Source organism: Setaria viridis, chromosome 5, assembly GCF_005286985.2.
Source record: "Setaria viridis chromosome 5, Setaria_viridis_v4.0, whole genome shotgun sequence".
NCBI lineage: Eukaryota > Viridiplantae > Streptophyta > Magnoliopsida > Poales > Poaceae > Setaria > Setaria viridis.
This window is the reverse complement of record NC_048267.2, coordinates 32,541,503-32,560,506: the sequence shown is the minus strand read 5'-3', so window position 1 is coordinate 32,560,506 and position 19,004 is coordinate 32,541,503. Positions and strand designations below refer to the sequence as shown.

Here is a 19,004-nt window from a genome sequence, read left to right as displayed (position 1 = left end):
AGACCAAGCGACCATAGGTTAGAGATGTGCCTGTGGTAATCCGTGGTCACGAAACTATAAGTTAGTATGACCAATTGGAGAACAATTGCTGCATGGAAAATGACAAAGTAACGAACAGATACTTGTGGGGGTCAAATGCTACGGACCTAGCGCATAGGTGGAAGGATCTGCTGCAACAGATGCCCAAAATGGTGCACATGGAGTAGTCCATGCCCCCAGGGGGGAGGCTGCATGTGCCTGTGGTGCACAAGATGCCTCGGGGTACGCCGGACGAGTAGGTGCAGGAGAAGATGAACCGGGGTGCTGCGTAGGTGGTGCCGTAGACGAACCCGGGTGCTACGTACGTGGTGCTTAGACGACCCGGAGTAGGTTGTAACACCTGCCATTTTAAGTCATTAAAGTGACTTTGATGAATTGGAAGCAATTCGAGAAGAAAAGAAAAAGAAATTGGCCGAAAATCAAATTCGGATCAAATTTGGCCGAAATTTGAATTTTGAATTTGAAATTCAGAAAAATTCGGCAAAAATATGGAATAGAAGTGTAAGAGTAATTAGAACTTGAGGATCAAGAAGTTGAAACAGAAATGGTCCTAAATATCTCAAAGGAATTAAAGAAAGAAAAGTGAAAACTGAAGTTACTGTTCATTGTCCGAAAACAGGAATTCAGAAAAAACAGCCTCAGAGTCCATTTTGGAAATTGAATTCTGATGAATTTTTCAAGTAAGTGGATCAGGACAACTATACCATGTTGAAGTATGAACTTTGGTGTGACGACCAACCCCTAATCTTCCATGTTAATCTTAATCCTAGCCCCTGATCATCTGTCTAGTTTTCCGCGCCTAGTTGAGTGTGCAACCTTTCCGACCGGTCCCGACCCCTGAGACCCGATCCCGACCCCGCCAAACCCAGCTCACCGTCGGATCCTTTTAAGTCTTTCCCAAACGTCCGTTCCATCTGACCAGTGGACCCGCGAGATCTTTTTCCCCCAGATCTTCCGCGACAGGCGCACTCGAGTTGCATGCCCGCTTCAGAGTCTCCCCGCCGCGTGGCTCATCTTCTCCGACGCCCGCCGCTCAGCCTTGTCTCTGGCTCGCGACCGAATGGATTCTCGCGCCCCCTTCCCCAATGGCAGCGGAAGCCCCCTCTGCAACCTTTCTGCCGCGCCTCGCCTCCTGCGCCCATCATCACACCGCCAGATCCCGGCCGCAGAGCCCGATGTCGCCCGTCTTTTCCGTCACTTCGAACACAGTCGGGCCGCCTGGTCTTCGCTACACGACGATTCCCCCTTCGCCAACCCCGACCACGGCAGCGACAGCTCCTTTCCCCCGCCCTGTCAGACGCCGCCCGACAATCTGTTGCTCCGCGCTCGCCCGCGCGCCCGCGGCTGCATGTCTTTTCACCTGTGCGCCCTCGATTCTAGCGCCATTAAACCGGTCGCATCCATCAAATCTTCCGCACGACGACGCCCACCTCCGCCAAATCTCAACCACCAGCATACCACTCCTGCGCCGCCCTGACGCCATAGCCCAATGACCGCTGGCGTCATCCCCGAAGTCCTGCACCACCGCCCTCGTCGCTCAATCACCACCCAGGCAGAGCACTCCATTGCTTCTCCCCGGCCTTCCAGCGCTCCCCTTCTCTCTCCCGCGCTGCTTCCCTTCCCCGTCTCAGCCGCTATAAAAGGGAATGCGCAAGCCCGCCGGAGTTCCCTCCGCCATTGTTGCCTTCAGCCATTCTCTTGCTCCCTGCTCAAGCTCCCAGCGCCACACCCTAAGTTCTTGAGGAACTCTCCTCTCCGCTCCCCTCCGTTTTCCCCAAAGCCACCAAGCCGCTTGCTCCTCCGTGCTGCGTAAAAGCTCACTTGTGATCTACAAGGAAGCACCGCCGCCGCCGGAGCACTGCTGGTCTTAGCTGTTGTTCAGAGCCTTAGTTCCTCCGCCCAAGTCTGCTTCTTCCCGACCCCAAGCTTTCCTTGTAGGAAGAAGGTAAGCTGCCGACCCCAGTCCGCTTCGCCCGACCCCTCTTATCCGCCCGACCCCAGTTCCGTCTCACCCGACCCTATCTGTTCCGCCGACCCTTATCCGCCTCGCCCGAGGGCTCAGCTGTGATCTTTTTCTTCAACCCGAGGGTGTAGGTGTAAAACTTGGGAACCCTTTCAGCACTTGAGTCTGAGGATCCCTAGCATACCAAACCCTCTAGTTGAAGGACCAGATCATAAGATCCTTTCCAACCCTTACCTCTTGACCTCCACCAGCTCCCTTAAACCTCCACACCCTCCCGCTCTTTGTCGCGAGTTTCTGGGCTTAGACGTGCAAGTGTTGCTGTTGAAATAACCGTCTATGCTAACTCTTGCATTGCATTCGTGTAGAGCTGCGCCTCGCCGACAGCTTCTACGAGCTACACCCGGCGCCAGAAGACGAAGCTGTAGCTGAGCTCCTGCCCGTTGAAGCCGAAGCCGCCCCCGAAGTCGAGTAGTTCTCTTCCTCTTTGCTCGAAGGCAAGCCCCGGTTGCATGAAAACCCTGTGTTGTTTTACCAGACTTGCGCATGCCTTCTGTAACATGCTTGTGCATTTACGTATAGGAGTTGCTTGAAACCCTAGATGCATGACTTAGTTGCTCCCATGATCTGAACACTAGATGTTGGACCGAGTAGCTGCTTGCTTAAATAGGAAGCGGTAAAAGTCGAGTGATTCCCTATCACTCGCGAGTTGTAGGAGTTGGATGTCTACCTTTCGGTTACAACTATAAGGACGATGGACGGGGCAGGGTTTTGGGTAACTCTTTGGTGGTCGGATGGTGGCCCCGTCTGTCTATGAAAACGTGCTAAGGCCCGACAGTGGTGGTGTTCGTGATCAAGTGTTTGAAAGTACTAGCCTCATACTTAGTATGGGATGAGGAAGCCTAGTACCGGATTGAACCTAGATGTGAGCGGTCGCCCCATTGTTCTTGGAACGGAGTTCCCCTACTGGATGTAGCACGTGGTGGCATGCGTGGTCACAGAACGGCAGAGGCCGGGTCTGTGGAACCTTGCACCAAAGGAAATGGGCCCGACACGGGTTAGGGGATTGATGGGGAAGGCCGACACAGGAAGCGACCTCCGGGTGCGCGGATGTCGTGAGGCTAGGTTCACCATGCATGGTTAAAGAACTCGAATCGATTCGTCTGCCTCTCACAGTTTGAGACTGCTTGATCGCTATGTCACCCTGAGTAAATGAGGAATCTGATGATGACATGGACTTGTTGATATATATATACCTTGTTTTGGTTCTATGATTGCTTAGAATAGGTTGCAAACCTAGACCAGTTGATGAACCTAGAACCGAAGCTAAAACTTAGAAATAGGATTTACTTAGTGCTTTTTGCAAACAAACCCCTAGCCAAAAAGCCCTGCATGTCTAGATTTGTGGAGTAGTTTTACTCCTGTCGGTTAAGTCTTGTTGAGCTTAGTAGCTCAGCCTTGTTGTGGCTCCTGTTTTTCAGGTGAAGTTGCTGCCCCCGACCCTTCTCTTGCTGGAACTTGGCCGCCCCAGCTCCCTCCGGGTTGGACGGTCGAGTGGGATCCCTCCTCGGACGGCGAGGAGAGGGATTAGTGATGTCCCGGCTGGCCTCACCAGGACGTCTGACCCCCGACGATTGCTTCCGCTAGTGGTTAGTGATGTCCCGGCTAGCCTCACCAAGGCGTCTGACCCCCGACGATTGCTTCCGCTAGTGGTTTTATTTCCTTTTGTCTTTCTGAAAACCTTGTAAAACTCTGATGTTGTTTTATAACCTAACTAAATGGTTAAGTTGTTTAACTCGGTGGACTTGTTGTATTCTCTGGAACCACTCACCTTCGTGTGAGTTTGCTAACTCGGTCCTGTTCAAGTGGTTAAATCGGATGAAATCCGACGGCATTTCGTGTTAACTTGGCTAAGGCATCGGTGTCGCATGTTAGGCGACTTAACCATGTTTAGTCAAGCTAATCCGAAGTGGATCCGCCACATTTGGACTCCTAGAATTGGGTGTTGTTGATCAGGAATAGTGAGGGAAACGAATTCAAATCCAAGCTCAAAGTCAGCACATTGTCACAGGTGATTGTCATACTGAAAATGACTAAGTCTGAAACAGCAGTGTGTGGCCAACTTTGAAATGAATTTCAGAGCAATATAGGTCAAGAGGAGTAGGTGTTCTTGAGCAAAATGGAAACCTTGGAGATGGTAGAACACGAATGGGAAGAAGTTGGACTGGAAAAGGAGGGTTTGGATCACCAATTTTGTTCCCAAAGTAAGGCAAATGACACTGTGGTATTACTGACGAAACTGAATGGAAGGGTAAAAGGGTTCAGTCATTTGCCCGAGAAAAATTCAAATTTGAAGACTTTTTGATGTTTATCTCGAGCAAAGGTTTATAGATGAATTGGAAAGCTCGAGATTATCTACAACTTTGGTTGAGACACATATGCACCATCGGATTGGAAATCCACCGTGGGGAAGCTCTGAATTTTGGGCGCCAGAAATCAGAAAGGGGAAGAGCAGCAGAGCCGAGCTCGACGTGTCGCCGCCGCCGCTCTCGATCACTCGCCAGCGCAACGGCTAGGCCACCTCCTCACCACGCAAGCCTACGAGTAGGCCACGGTGTCACCCATGCGCGCGGTAAACCGTTCGTATATTTACCGCTCCCGCGCCGCCGTTTCACCGCCGTCTTTTTACCCCCGCCAACGCCTCTGTCCCAGTTGCCGCCGCCGAGCAAAATACTCCCACCACACCGCACCTCCCGTCGATTCCCTCCGTCCACACCTCCGCCCACACCCCACCAGCAACCCTAGCAACTTGTTGCCCAGCTTCTTCACCAGCACGCCTTAACCCGGCGCCGTTTCTGTCCGCCGTCGCAGCGCCTCCCGCTCACGGAGAGCACCCCCTTGCGCTGGTTCCCTTCCTTCTTGAGTAGTCTTAGGCAGGTCCTTAGGATGCCAGGATGGTGTAGCCGTAGTCGTTAGAGTAGTTCGTGCCGTTGTCGTGCGTAGCCGCGACCGGCCAAAGGTGCCGCCGCCCGCCGCCGTGGAGGGAGTGGCTCCGGCCATCTCTCGAGGAGCTGTTGCCGCGCGCGGGTACGTGAAGGTATAGAGGTGTTGTCTTGGCCTAGTCCCGTCGCCGGTAGGGCGCCGGCCGGCGAGTCGCGCCGCCCCTTGTCGCGCGCGCGCGTTTTGGCGGGAGGAAGATGAAGACGCTGGAGCATCGGGCCTGCAAGTCAGAGGGGAGAAGGAGAAGAGAGGGGCCGGTCGAGCGCGGCGTCAGTTGGGCCGCAGTGTCGACGGTCCAGGTGTTGGTGCGGAAAACCGCTGGAAAAAGAGGCCGGAGGCCCAAGGTTTTCGCAGGCCAGGTTTCGCGGGAGAGAAGAAGTGGGCCGTGGGCCGGTAACGGACCGGGGAAAGAAAAAAGAAAAAGAAAACGGCCCAAGGGGCTCGTCAGGAGGAGAAAGAGGCCGGCGGGTAGGAAGAACAGTAGAAAAGGTGGGTCCACGCCGCGGGCCCAGCGCGCGTGAGAGAGGGTAGAGTCGAGCTGCGTGAGAAAAGTTTTCCGGGGGTGTTTTTCGGGAAAATTAGATTTCCTTTATAGAATAATTAGTTTAAATACGAATTTCACCATTTAAATCACAGAAATTTCTAGGAGTGTCCAAAATTAGTGAAACCAATTTTATTAGGCTTGTTTTATTTTCCTTTATGCATTAAAATTTTTACACCCTAGAAAAATAATAAAAAATTAGGTATTTATTTAATGCCTTTCTTTTAAGGTAATTAAATAAATACTTAATCTTTATAAAATGTATAAAATATGGAATAACATTTTCTTAATCACAAATTATTCTTAACTCATAGGAAATTAGGTTTTCAAGTTAGAAAATAATTATAACCTTTGCTAAAAATAAAAGAAAGGCCTTAAGTAAGGATTAGGTAAGAAAATAAAAATTGTGGGTTAATCTTTTTGGGTTTTTGTGTGTTGACTTGCAACTTTATCATGATAAATTGTATAGTCCTTGTTGGCTTGCAACTTTATCATGAAGGAAAGTTGTATAGTCTTTTATTCAAAGATTTGCATTCCTAACCCCTGCATGTGTTGTGCTATAGATTCCGAAGCACCAGAAGGAGATTATTTGGAATTTTCAGAAGGATCCTCGGAACTCGAAGAAGTCTTTGAATTGGTCCCCTACGAAGCCAACCCGTCGGACAATACTAACTTTTTAAGCGAACAAGGCAAGCCCCGGTGCATTTATACCTATCTATTTTGGAGTTATTATTTCATGTGTCCAATTATCGGTTATTTGCTATATGTATGCACTAAGTCTAGGAGTTGCTTGAAACCTATTCTTGTGTATGATCATGCCTTGTTTTAAGGACATCTTTGCCACTTGTTCAAACCTTAGAAGATACCCAAGTCTAGAATTGCTTAGTTGCTTACATACTTGGTTTACCAACCTTAAGGAAAACTTTTGAGTCATACATGTGATATATGGAAGGATAACTTGGAAATAGAGAAGCGGACAGAAGCTAGAGATGTAGTTCTGTCTGCTAGATTAATTTGGTTAAGGCCCGATTCGTTGTCTTAACCTTTGATCAAGTGATAAGCATCTGATCACTTACTGGGTATGGGACCAGTAAAGCCCAGTAGGTTAGTAAACTCTCTGATTAGGAATACTTCGTACCCGCGCTTGACGTGCTGGAGATTGGCAGGGGCGTAGCCTGAAACTCACATAGTGATCGGGCCAGACGTGGGGTCCCATGTGGGGGTGCGTCCCTGGGTCCGGGTAGTCGTATTCCAATCATTGATTTTGCTAATCGAGAGGTTGTTATGTACGACCTGGACAGTCGTATAAAGCTGGTGATCAGGGTACTCTCCTGCAGGATGTAAATTGATCCGGATCGACGCAATTCTCGGTTACGAATGCACTTGATCACTGTTGAGCATCGTAGTATAAATTCATGAATAATATATCTTTCTGCTAATGTTTGATGTATGACTTAATATCTATTGTTGCTTTTACTTTCTGCTCATCATTTAGAATGGTTAGGTAATAACTTAACCCAAATAAAACATAAAACTAAGGTATCACTTGTAGTAAGCTTTTCGGCAAAAATTGTATCAGCCAAGTACACCAAAAGCTATCATATACATCTAAAGAAAGCTATTATATTGGTTAGTCGGGTAAGACTTGCTGAGTACCCCGTACTCAGGGTTATCCCTTGTGGCTATCTTTCAGAAGCTCCGCAGGAGTCCACAGAGGAGGAAGCCCCGAAGCCCTAGGGTATGGTTATGAGTCTCACAATACCCTTAAGAAGAAGTTTTTAAATGCTCATCTCCTCCTGAACTGTTTATGTTTTAAATCTTAGAACTCTGTCTAACACTGCACTGTTAAGTTTGTTTCAATCTATGTTCTGTAATAACTCGTACCTTTATATGTATGTAAAAATGTAATATTTGTTGATGTTATCCCATCGCGGATACTATCCTGATGTATGGCTATGAAATACAACGTGGATCTTTTGAGGAGTCCTAGGGACACTCGACGGACGACCGGATTTACACTGTTTTAAATGCGTTTCGAATAATTGCTGCGTCGGCAGCAATTAGGCGCATTTAAACCAGTTTAAATTGGACGGTTACGCCACATAGGTAGCCCGTGGTGGAAGTAGAACATCGGCGTTACCACCACGGCAGGTGATGGCCCACATGAACCTACTACATAGGTGGTCTATCCTCTTGTACATGGACTCGTGCTCTTGTAGAGACATGGTCTAGTAGTGCTCCACAATCTGGAGTCTCTCGACATAGAACAAACATGATGAATTAAATTACATATGACTAAGTTGACGAAATGTAGGAGTTCATAAACATACAATACACATTACTACTGCTGCATACATGAATCACAGAAGCTCGTCATTGTTCCTACGTGCACGATGACCCCGACCACGTGCTGGAGCATTTGTGTCACCTATTGATGGTCCAACCCGCCTCCATATGTTGTTGCAGGGCAATTCTTATACGTGTGACATGTTTCATGTCACATGGAGCATAGGCGGGCATCAGGACCAGCTTCAGATTGATATGTGTTATTCCGGATGCGTCTGTTCTTGCGTCACCCGACCTCTTGGAACATTTCTAGATCAGGGTTAGGAATGTAATACGCGACATTACCAGGATTATTTATAAAGTTTCCTAGTAAACGATATCTATAAACCTCGTTCCTCCAAGTGTACCATATAGTTTCTTTTAGGAAGTAATGTGGTACGAACCGACGATGCTAAAGTCCCCTGTCTCAATGCATGCAGCAATGATATGGGTGCAAGGCCTGTGAAGCAGTCGTGGCTTCTGGCATGAGCAAACACACCCTTCATTGATAAGGATGCACTCCTGTGTGTGCTTCTCGTGCCTCCCTCCCAATCAATCTTTGTCCCTACAAACAACCTCGAACCGCCATTCAATGGCACCCACTTCATTAACATGATGCTTATGAGCCTTTTTAATCACCTTCTCCATGTACTCTGTCATCTTGTATCCACAAATTTTGTGATTATCAGCCATTGAGTTATTTGCCACCACGTACCATTCCCTGAAATATTTCATGGTGCGGTACAAGAAGAATTCCACGATACCAACAAAGGGCAGTCCCCTAACACCGCGCAGGACCCATTTGTACACCTTATCTAGGTTTGTAGTCATTATACCCCACCTAACACCTCCCTCGTCATAGAGTAATGCTCACTTTTCCTTCGGATCATTCTCAATTCACTATGAAAATATCTTAATGGACCTACCCTATCTTCACTTGACATTTGGACCATCCAGTCCGACGTCCTCTAGAGACACAGGGTGGTCGGCCTCGCTGTTTACCGACCTCTTGCCTAGTTCTTCGGAATGTTTCTTTGTAAGCTCATCAAGTTTCTTCCACAGTAGATTGAATTTTCTCTCTTGATTTTGGGTACATAGCCATTTAAACATTTTCATCAGGGTTTTGTTTTTGAATTGACTATGGAAGTTTGCCCCCATATGCCTCATACACCACCTATTGTTCAAGTCCGGCCACTGCGCCATCCTGAAACGCTCCACACTGCCATTCTGCAGGTCTTCGATTGCTTGTAGAATGCTTTTGTGCCGATCATGAATTAGACAAACACCCTCCACATCCTTCACAATCATCTGTTTAACCCTTTCCAGGAACCAATATCAACTATCTCCAGACTCTTCCTCCACAAAGGCAATCGCTAGCGGCAACACTTGATTGTTATCGTCGAACCCAATAGTTGTAAAGATTGTGTCTTTATACCTTCCAGTCAAAAATGTGCCATCAATGCAAATGACTCGGTAACATCACTAAAAAGCCTCAATGCAAGTACCCAAGGCCAAGAATGACTGCTGCAGAACCTGTTTGCTTGGAAACTGAGCACAGAGATAGGCTTTCAGGTCGTAGTAGCTTCCTGGGTTCCTCTGGCATATGGTGTGCAACAGGGTAGGGAGGTTATCATACGATGCTTCATATGTACCCCACTTCATCTCCAATGCCTTCTGCTTGGCTCGGTAAGCTTTGTGGTAGCTAATCTTGTACTTGAACTTCTCCTCTATGGCACAAACAATCGACTTGGGCTTGTAGCTAGGATTCTCCACTATCTGAGGATACATGTACTGAGCAACAAAATCAACAGTGAGGTTGCGGTGTTATCCTTCCAATTCATCCAGCAAGCATTGGTGCTCCACCACTCTAGTCACCTTCTAGTAATACTTCCACTTCCCCTTGGATGCATGCAACCTAAACAGATAATTGCTTCTGACACAACACACATCATACACTATTGGATTGCTCTTTACCACCCTGAACTGCCGTTGCAAAGATAAAGTAGACCATCGCTTCACAGCTGCCTTCACCTCATCCCCACCAGGATACAAAGCACTCACACAAATCTCATTCTCCCTGTACTCCTAAGGGACATTTCCCCTACATTAACCTCTAGGTTGGAATGGTCATAAATTGACCAGTTCCGCGGAACAGGATTAGCATCATCCTCATCCGACGAGTCATCATCCATGGCACCTTGGTCCTCTTCTCCTTCCCTCTCTACCTCCTCAACTAACCCAGGGGTCTCTTCCCCCTTATCAGCCTTGCCATTTGGCTCACGGATTGTATCTTCATCCTCTGCATCTCCTTCTTCTACCCTATCTTCATTATTTTCTTTATTTTGCCCATCAGCACTCCCCACACCTTCCTCGGCTCTAACTTCACCACCTTCCACTTCTTCTTGCATCTGACTCTTAGACCCAATCTTGCGAAACACTTCAACAAACAATATCAGCGGTAAACCATGCTTAGTACAACCATTTACATACACCCTCCAATTCTAGATTCCTTCAAGCGGCATCAACTCCCAAAATATTATATCAGGCCATAACCTCACTACAGCCCTAACAGACAACTCCGCTTGATCTCTATCAAGATTGAAAGCCTTAAATAGCCAGTTGCATATTGAAGCCCAAGTTCTCTATCTTGCTCTTGGTAATTGTTTGCAGAACGACTGAAATTCAGATAAATCTACCCCTTCTGGACCATATCTAACCTCCCCTGACCATTGAACACTTGGAAAAATAAACTTTCTGACATGCCTGTCAATATACATGACACGAACGGATATTATTACTCTCATGTATTTAATTGAACTAACTCCAACAACACCTACATTTCAACAACAGTAGAAGCATCTAACTCGAGCACTGCCAATAATAACAATTTTAAAGTTATCTAAATATATGAACAAATGAATTTTAGTTTAGCCTGTCAATATACACGACATTAACAAAGAGCATTACTAAATATTACTAAATTTAACTAACCCTAAACACCCTTACATTTCGAAAAACTATTACTAAATTTAACTAACCCTAAACACCCCTATATTCCGAAAAACTATATAAGGATATGCAGGACATGAACAAAAATTGTAACTAAATGTAATAATTTTAACTAACCCTAAAACACCTGCATTCTGAATATCTATATAAAATATAACTCGTGCATTGCAAATAATATTCATCTTAAATTTATCTAAATAAATCAACAAACTAATTTTACTATAACATAAATAACTAAGCTAAATCTACTATACCGACAAACCTATATTTTTCTATATCTCATATGAACACCTAGATTTCATCTACTAATTAACACTACAACATTTATATAGCTACTACATCAACTACTACATCTACCAACTACAAGTTAAGCTAAACTAGAGGATTTGTAATAATACCTGAAATGAAGCAAAGATCCGGGCTTCAATCTCTACCCTAGTCCCCTCCTCTCCTCACTCCCTCCCTTCCTTTCTCTTCTCCTCACTCCCTTTCTTTCTCTTCTCTCCCGGCCACTCCCTCCCTTCCTCTACTCTCCCGGCCACTCGGCTCCCCCCTTCTCTCGGTTCTAGGTGTCCAAAAACAGGCGCACGTGAGCACGCCCGAGGTGGCTGCGCCACGGCTTTTAAAGAGCCGGGAAAGCTACCACCGAATTAGGCGGCGGTAAAGATCCCGTTCCCGCCGTTTGAATCGGCGGGGCCTATTACCACCCCCTGATCTGGCCGAAAGCGGATACCGCCGGATGGCACGACGGAAACAGCCTCGTCCCACGTGCCGGTGCAACCTGTGTGCCGCCCGCCGGAGCAGAAGGTGGTAAGCTGATCCGCCGGAGCAGAAGGCGGTAAGCTGATTTGGCAGCTGACGTGGGAGCTACCACCGTTTCACTCGACGGTATCTTCTCTTATCGCCGGTTGAGACGGCGGTAACCGTTTACCGCCGTTTGATCCGGCGGCAGAGATCTATTTCTGCAAATTTTAGATCACCTATTTATTTCTGCAAATTTGTAAAATAAAAAATAAAAATAAAATTCCGCAGACAGAGTCCAAGCAGATTCGGACTGAAGGCCCGGTGTTCCGAGTCTTTTGACCCACTGAGCTTTGGATGCTGCCAGCTTTTTGGGCTTGGATGCTGCCAATCTATTGGGCTCTCGATGCACGCTACCAGAAAAAAAAGGCCCACAGCAGCAGCCCATCGTGTACTGATTTTTTTTTTACCATCGTACTTTTTTAAAATTAAAATCGTACTAAATTTGAGGTTGCTACATTCACTGTAAATATTTACTCATATAATTTTATGAGATGATATAAGGCACCAATTTCATTAAAAAAATGTATGGCACGAATGTGGAAGAAATGAGCTCTGAACATATATTCACCGGAATGAGAGGACAGCAGGGTGGAAGAAGAAAAGGAAAAGGGGAAAACTGATTACAGCTTATCACTTTTGCATTGCAATAAGGTACATTTCTCATTGCATTAGTATCTGAACAAGGGTGAAAAGAAAAAAAAAAGAAAAAAAGAATCAGCAAGATCACCACCACAAAGGGGTAAAAAATGAAGTGGAGGGGAGAACGATGGATCACCGCGGCCCAATCATTACGTGCACCGCGACCTCTGGAATCTGAGCCGTTGGTTTTTTATATCGAACTCCCACAGGTGCTCCTGCTGCAGGATGTTGCCGATGACGGACACCCCGGGCCACTCCCCTTCCTGCAAGCCGATGCACTTCACGCCGGGCGCCGCGTCGATCACGTAGCTCTTCGCCGGCGGCTGCAGCCGCGCCGACCCCGCGAAGTGCACGAACAGCTCCGGCACGGATACGGTCAGGTCCTCGCCCGTCGACGGCGACGTCCAGTTGTAGCAGTAGTCGAACGGGTCCATGGTCACCCTGGGCAGCCCCGCGAGCTTCTTGCTCAGCGCCGCCACGACGGCGCGGTACGCCGGGCGGACCAGCACCGTCAGGCTCGTGCCGGAGTCGAGGATGGCGCCGCCGCCCTTCTCGATGTCCCAGACGCGGCGCGGGATTTTGAGGAGCTCCCCGTCGACGGAGATGCCGTTGACGGTGACGGCGTAGAAGGGGCGCATCCGGTGGTCGAGAAGGAGCGGCGTCTGCCTGGGGCCGGGCGCCGCCGGAGGCGAGCCCGCGCAGGCGGTCCTGGCCTTGGGGGCCGGCGACGACAGGGCCGGGTTGGGCCCGAAGGTGAGGTAGCTGGTGGCGTTCCGCGGGGCGAGGTGGTCGACGAGGCAGTAGGAGAAGCGGCCGCCGAAGCGGTCGGCGGCACGGGACGCGAAGGAGAAGTTGCTGTACCCGAGGCTGAGCACGCCGTCGGAGGCGAGGAAGCTGTCGCCGTTGTAGGAGGTGGTGCAGCCCAGCACGACGCCCCGCAGCTTGGCCCGCCTCTGCTTCCTGCTGGTGCTGGTGGCGGCGGCCTCCGCGCCGGGCCCCGACAGCTCGATGGTCGCCGAGTCGGTGCCCACCGTGCCGCGCGCCGCCGACCCGTCCTTGTACCTGCGTCGCCGCGGATCCCGCAAAAGAAATACGTGGCGGTTAGTCACCGCATGCACGGCACATGGCGCGATTCGAGGATCTATCTGTTCAAGACAACCGCTGCTACCTCGGTGAATCCTCATCTGCTCCGACTAACTGAAGCACTCTCCTTTTCTTTTGGCAAATTGCAGTTAAAGAATTACTTGGTTTTAGCTGTTTGTACGCCTATCGAAACATCTCCTGAATGCTACTACTACCAAGTTTGACCAAGAACAAAAACTGTACAATTTTGCAGCAACAAGAACCGGCATAAAGTCCTGTGCGTACGTATCTATGCAGCGTACGTGGAGTATGTTACTCTCTCTCAACTTGCAGGCAACAGCAGCGGCACGCCATGGCTGCCTGCCTTGCAAGCTACTCTCTCTCTCTCTCTCTCTCTCTCTCTCTCTCTCTCTCTCATTCAGCAGGTGCAGGCCCTCTCGAGCCCAATCATTAAACGGCAGGAACAAGGAGAAAGGTGCTCATGTCATGCGTCTTTTTCTTTCATCAACTGTGCAGCAAGAGGATCCAAGAAATGGCCCCCAACATGGCAGTACGACGGCAACTCTGCTAGCTCAGGCGTCATCCGTGTGGTCTCAAGGCTCTCAGCGCCAGCCAGATTTAGCAGCCTTACGTTACGTGTCTCGGCAGAGGGACAGCGATGGCAATCATCGTAGCCGCTCATACCACCGGACGCCAAGCCATTTTTGTTCACTAGCACAGGCATTTGAACTGGAGGATCGGGCTAAAAATAATCCGGCCAGCCAGAAGGAGGTTTGACCGGAGAGAACGTGGCCCGGGTATGGTCTAGGAGAATGGGTCTTGTTTAGTTTTCAATTTGGGAGTGGCAAAATTGGCATTTTGTCATAAATGCGCAACTGTAGCATTTTGTTTGTATTTGTGAATTATTGTCCAAACATTGACTAATTAGGCTCAAAAGATACGTATCGCAAAGTACAACAAAACTGTGCAATTAGTTTTTGATTTCATCTACATTTAGTACTCCATGCATGTACCACAAGTTTGATGTGATGGGGAATCTTCTTTTTGCATAGTGCCAAAGTTGAGATTTTGGAGGGAAGTAAACAAGGGCTGGATTGTACTATAGCCTTATCTGTGACGCTTGGCGCCCTCCCCGTTCCCAGAATCCATGCACCAACTCTTCCTATCAAAATTGTGGTTCAACAGAGTTGCTATGTGGCTCTCCATCCCATCCGATTTGCCAAATTTCTCCTCACACTTGCCAAACTTAGCAAGTCAATTTGCCTTGCCAAAGTGTGGGTCCCACGTGCAGTAATTGTCAGAAGGGAAATGTTGTTGTAGTGTAAAATGGAGAGGCTGTTGGAGTGGATGGAAAATATATATTTTTAGAGAGAAACCTAACCGTTGGGATTTGAAGAGTGAAAAATAGATAGTTGAGCAACTTAATATGGAGAGAAATATTTTTGCAAACTCAAATAGAGAGGCAAAATAGGTAGTTCGTTGGAGATGCTGGGAAAAAAGCACATGTACCCACCACAGTATCTTGCCGAAACACCTGTGCATATCCTACGATACACCGGTAGTACCTACCGGTAGTATACGCAGGCAGATAAGGCAATAATAGTAGTGAGATCGAAGCATCGAAATCTTCAAGGGGAAATGATTTTCCCAGACAGGAGGCCGGCACTAGATTGTCGATGATCAGGATCGCGGGGCTGCAAGCTTGGCAGGCAGAGGAACATGATGAGACCGGGATGTCCTTCTGGTTATGCAGATGCAGCGCGACACGGCGACACCTTGCTGTGCACTCCACATGAGCAAACAACCCCAAAGGCCAGAGGCAGCCGCCCAGTGTCCTGCAGTCCAGCCCAACGAACCCGTGGAATCCCGAAGCGTTTTGTACCGTTGCTACAGCGGCTGTTTGTTTGCATTTCTATTGGCAAAATGGGCATACGGGCGACGGGGAATTGGGAAAGGGCAATGCAGCAGCCAGCAGTGACAACTGAGAAGCAAGCAAATGCTAGTGGTGAAAATTGTGAAAAGGGAGGATAAAAAACATCTGGTCGCAGATGCGGCCTAGATATTCCCACCGACCCCCTTGTGCCTAGGAATATGTTCAATGTCCTGACAAGCTGACACGGCCACCGATGGATGGAGTACAGCCCAATCCGCCGCGCACATGACGAAGGCAGGGGGCAGGCCTGCTGCGTCGGCAGCGGCACGCTGTGTGTCACCGCCATGTTCGTCGCGGCGCCGCTCCGTGCCCCTTGCGCGATGGACGCCGCTGTTGGCAGGACGCGGCAACAGCAAGCGCCAAGCCTGACACGAACGCCCCCGCTAACGTGCGCGCGCCCGGCAGCCGCAGCCGCCCGCGTCGACGCGCGAACAGCCGGAACAGAGGGAAAAACAGAGGCTGCGGCATCACGCACGGACACGGGACACATCATTGATGCCCGCCCGCCCGGCCGCCATGGGCGTCCTTTTCTGGAGCTAGGATCCAGCGCACATGCGCGCGCGCGTGCACGTAACATGATGCTCAGCTTATCGGGACGCCGACGCCTGCGCCTCTGAGATCGATCGATCGATCAGTGAGGAGATGGAGATCGGCATCGGCAGGCGTCGTCAGGGTCATTGCTTGCCCGGGGGTGGGTTCCTCGTCGGCTTTTTGGTGAGCAGGGCGGGGCGCTGAACGCACGATGCCTCCGTGTCTCGCCGTGCCTCCGTGACTCTGCTTGCTCCACGCGAAAGCGAAGATCCGACCGCCAGAGAGCTCCTGCGAAACGCAATCGTCGTCCACCTCCGCCCTCGAAATCGCGATCAGAAAGAAGGCTCGCATCGCGTGACCCCCAATCACAAGAGGTACAGTGCTACACAGTGCCATCCTGCCGCGGCGATACGCTGGCGAGTGGCGAGGGAGAGCCGGAAGAAGCTGTGCCGCATTGAACACGCGCCCCCGATGCCCACCCCGCCCTGCCTCGCCGTTGCCGGCGCCGCGGCCTTTGCAATTTGCATTGCGTGCGTCCTGAGACTCAGAGAGATCTCCCGACTCCACCCACCCACCAACCAACAAGGCAGCCACTAATTGCTGGCTGCCGCGGCAGCTGCTGCCGCTGCTGCTGCTCGCATCTCATCAATGCCAGTACCCGAATTAACCACGCGCGCCCCACACCCCCAGGATCGATCGATGATGGGCGGGCCGAGCGATCGATGGAGACCGCCATTAACGCGCAGAGGTTTATAGGGCTATAAGTAAAGCACGGGGGTTAAGGGCCCTGCTTATCATGTCGCTTGTCGCGAGGGGAACGGATTGGGATAGGAATGAGAATTCGAGCGCGTGGTGGCGGGGAGGAAGGACTCACCGGTAGTCGTAGGCGCAGGGGCTGCCGGGGGTGGGGCAGGCGGCGAGGGAGAAGGGCAGGGACGCGATGCAGGTGTCGGAGGAGCACGGGATGGGCGCCCACGTCCGGGACTTCTCCGGCCGGAACACGCGCCCGTGCGGCGGCGGGGAGGAGGACGAGGGCGCCGGGAGCGGGGCGCCGTAGCCGTAGCCGGCGTCGGGGGCGGGGCCGCGGCACTTGACCCAGGTCAGGTCGCTACCAGTGTCGGCCACGAGCAGGAACGGCTGCGCGGGGGTGCCGACGCGGAAGCGCACGAAGTACTGGCCGGTTCCCGTGTAGGCGCCCGAGGAGAGCGGCATCGCGAAGGCCTCGGCGGCGGGCGCGGCCTTGTGCTTCTCGGTCGCCGTGGCCCTGGTCCCGCCCGTCTCCGCGGCGCGGCGCCGCCCGCGCGAGCAGATGAACGCCATGCGCGCCCGGTCATTGCGCGCCATCTCGGCCCAGGTCGCCCGCTCCCGGTGGATCAGCTCGAACACCGCCGCCGAGGGCTTGCTGCCAGCTCTGGCCGCGGCGGCGGCCAGGAACGCCGCCGCCAGCACCAGCGGCAGCAGCAGACGGCGGCCCGCCATTCGCGGGGGCGCCGCTTCGCTCCTTGGCGGCGCCGCTGGCTAGAACGCTGGGCGGGCAACCAATCCCACGGAAGCAATGGGCGCCGGCGATCGGCGTCGGCGGTGCTGCGGCGCGGCGGCTCGCGCCGGCGGCGCCCAATGCGCGCGTGTAGCTCCCAATGCGCGCGTGTAGCTCCTCGCTCCTCGACGCAAGCAAGACGAGCTGCTGCTGCGGCTGCGGGTGCGGTAATGGCGATGGTGGTGGCCTTGATTGTGCTCGCGTTTCGGGCTGCGTGTGCGCGCGGCCTCGGAGTGCGTATTTATCTTGCGAGGCCGGAGGCGGAGGCGGTTCACTAGTTTATTTACTGGGCGCATAGCAGCTTGTTTAGTTTAGGTGGCTGTGCAGCTGCAGGGAGACTAGGGCGGGGCACCTGCCGCGCTTGGCGCTGTTGGCTGGCTCTGTGGCTCGTGGCCAGTCATGGACATGGGGGCGGAGGCGCGGAGCCTTGGGAGCGCGTCGCCTCGCTTGTGCTTGTGCGCGCCCCGCTGGCCGCGGCAGGTCGCTGAGCTCTCGGCGCGGGTCAAAGCCCCCCTTCGCTGCGCGCCTGCGCCGGATTTCGGTTGGATTGGGATCCCTCTCGTTTACACGGACGGCGGATGCATCCGCCCGCCGTATCCCGTGTGCGGGTGGCTGCTGGGGATGGCCCGCGCAGCCGCGCTCAAAGGCTGATCGTCTTTCCGTCTCCATGCCCCATGGTGTGCCGGCGGGTATTTCATTAGCACCACGTGTGTTAACGAACTTGGCTGTGATTATGAGGTACTCCATCGTACACTTTTGTGGTCCGTAACGCTGGTTGTTTCGATTCCAATGTACTTGGGAAGAGTGGAAGGAGAACACACGCGAAAAGTTTTATGCCGCGCGGCAAATATATAGCTGCATGCATGAAGTCAGCCATAACTAATCAACTTTGTCTCTGTTTGGTTTTCTAGCAATGAATCAAACGACTCCTTTATTCATTGTCCTGATTTGGCCACACAGCCATAGAACAAAAAGTTGGATTGGAGATCGAACCAGTCAGATTACTGGTTCACCGATCTAACCACTAATCGAACAAGTGGTTCATTATGTATCAATATAATACTTATTTCTCATGATTTATATGAGTAATATGCAAGTTTTATTACCAACACATATCACATATGACGTAATAGGTAATAGATGGGATTAGATAGAAATAACATAATAGTCTATTGTCCAAAGTTCCAAAATCAATATCCAAACGTTGAACCGTTCACTGATTAAAAAAAAGATTCACTGGTTCGCCGGTTTGATACGAAACCGGCACACCGGTCCAATTGCATGACCGGTCTTTTGGTTGAACCAAACCGTTTGTCACGATTTTTCTGGTTCAACCGGTCGGTTTCTTCTATGCACACAGTAAATGAAGTACACCTTTAACTTTTTCAGGAATGTTTTTTTTATCGGTGGTTGTGAAAGGTGGCGAACAAGAAATTAAGGGGCGCTCATCTATACCATGTTTCTTCTTCTTCCTACTCTTCTTCTTCTTCTTCCTCTCCTTAATCTTTGTATCAAAAAAATGTTGGGGGGGGGCATGGAGCCCCTTAGCCCTCCTGTGTATCCCTCTGATTGTGAATGACTTATTCTTTTAATTTTTTTTATT

The 19,004-nt window shown here is 50.6% G+C and overlaps 1 protein-coding gene across 1 annotated transcript; it reads right to left on the bottom strand.

Annotated features, from left to right (window-relative positions):
- Positions 1–12,215: 12,215 nt before the first annotated feature.
- On the bottom strand, positions 12,216–17,893 carry LOC117858972 (aspartic proteinase NANA, chloroplast). Its single transcript, XM_034742134.2, has 2 exons — positions 16,739–17,893; positions 12,216–13,379 (listed from the first exon to the last, which is right to left on the bottom strand). Exons 1-2 carry the CDS (start codon positions 17,341–17,343, stop codon positions 12,467–12,469), a joined length of 1,518 nt encoding a protein of 505 aa, XP_034598025.1. The 5' UTR covers positions 17,344–17,893; the 3' UTR covers positions 12,216–12,466.
- Between the last annotated feature and the right edge of the window lie 1,111 nt (positions 17,894–19,004).

Excerpts from the sequence above, each read along its gene's own strand:
- LOC117858972 (XM_034742134.2), bottom strand. The coding sequence starts at position 17,343 with ATGGCGGGCCGCCGTCTGCTGCTGCCGCTGGTGCTGGCGGCGGCGTTC. Across the intron at positions 13,380-16,738 it reads CCCTGCGCCTACGACTACCG|GTACAAGGACGGGTCGGCGG; the intron begins GTGAGTCCTTCC and ends GCGGCGACGCAG.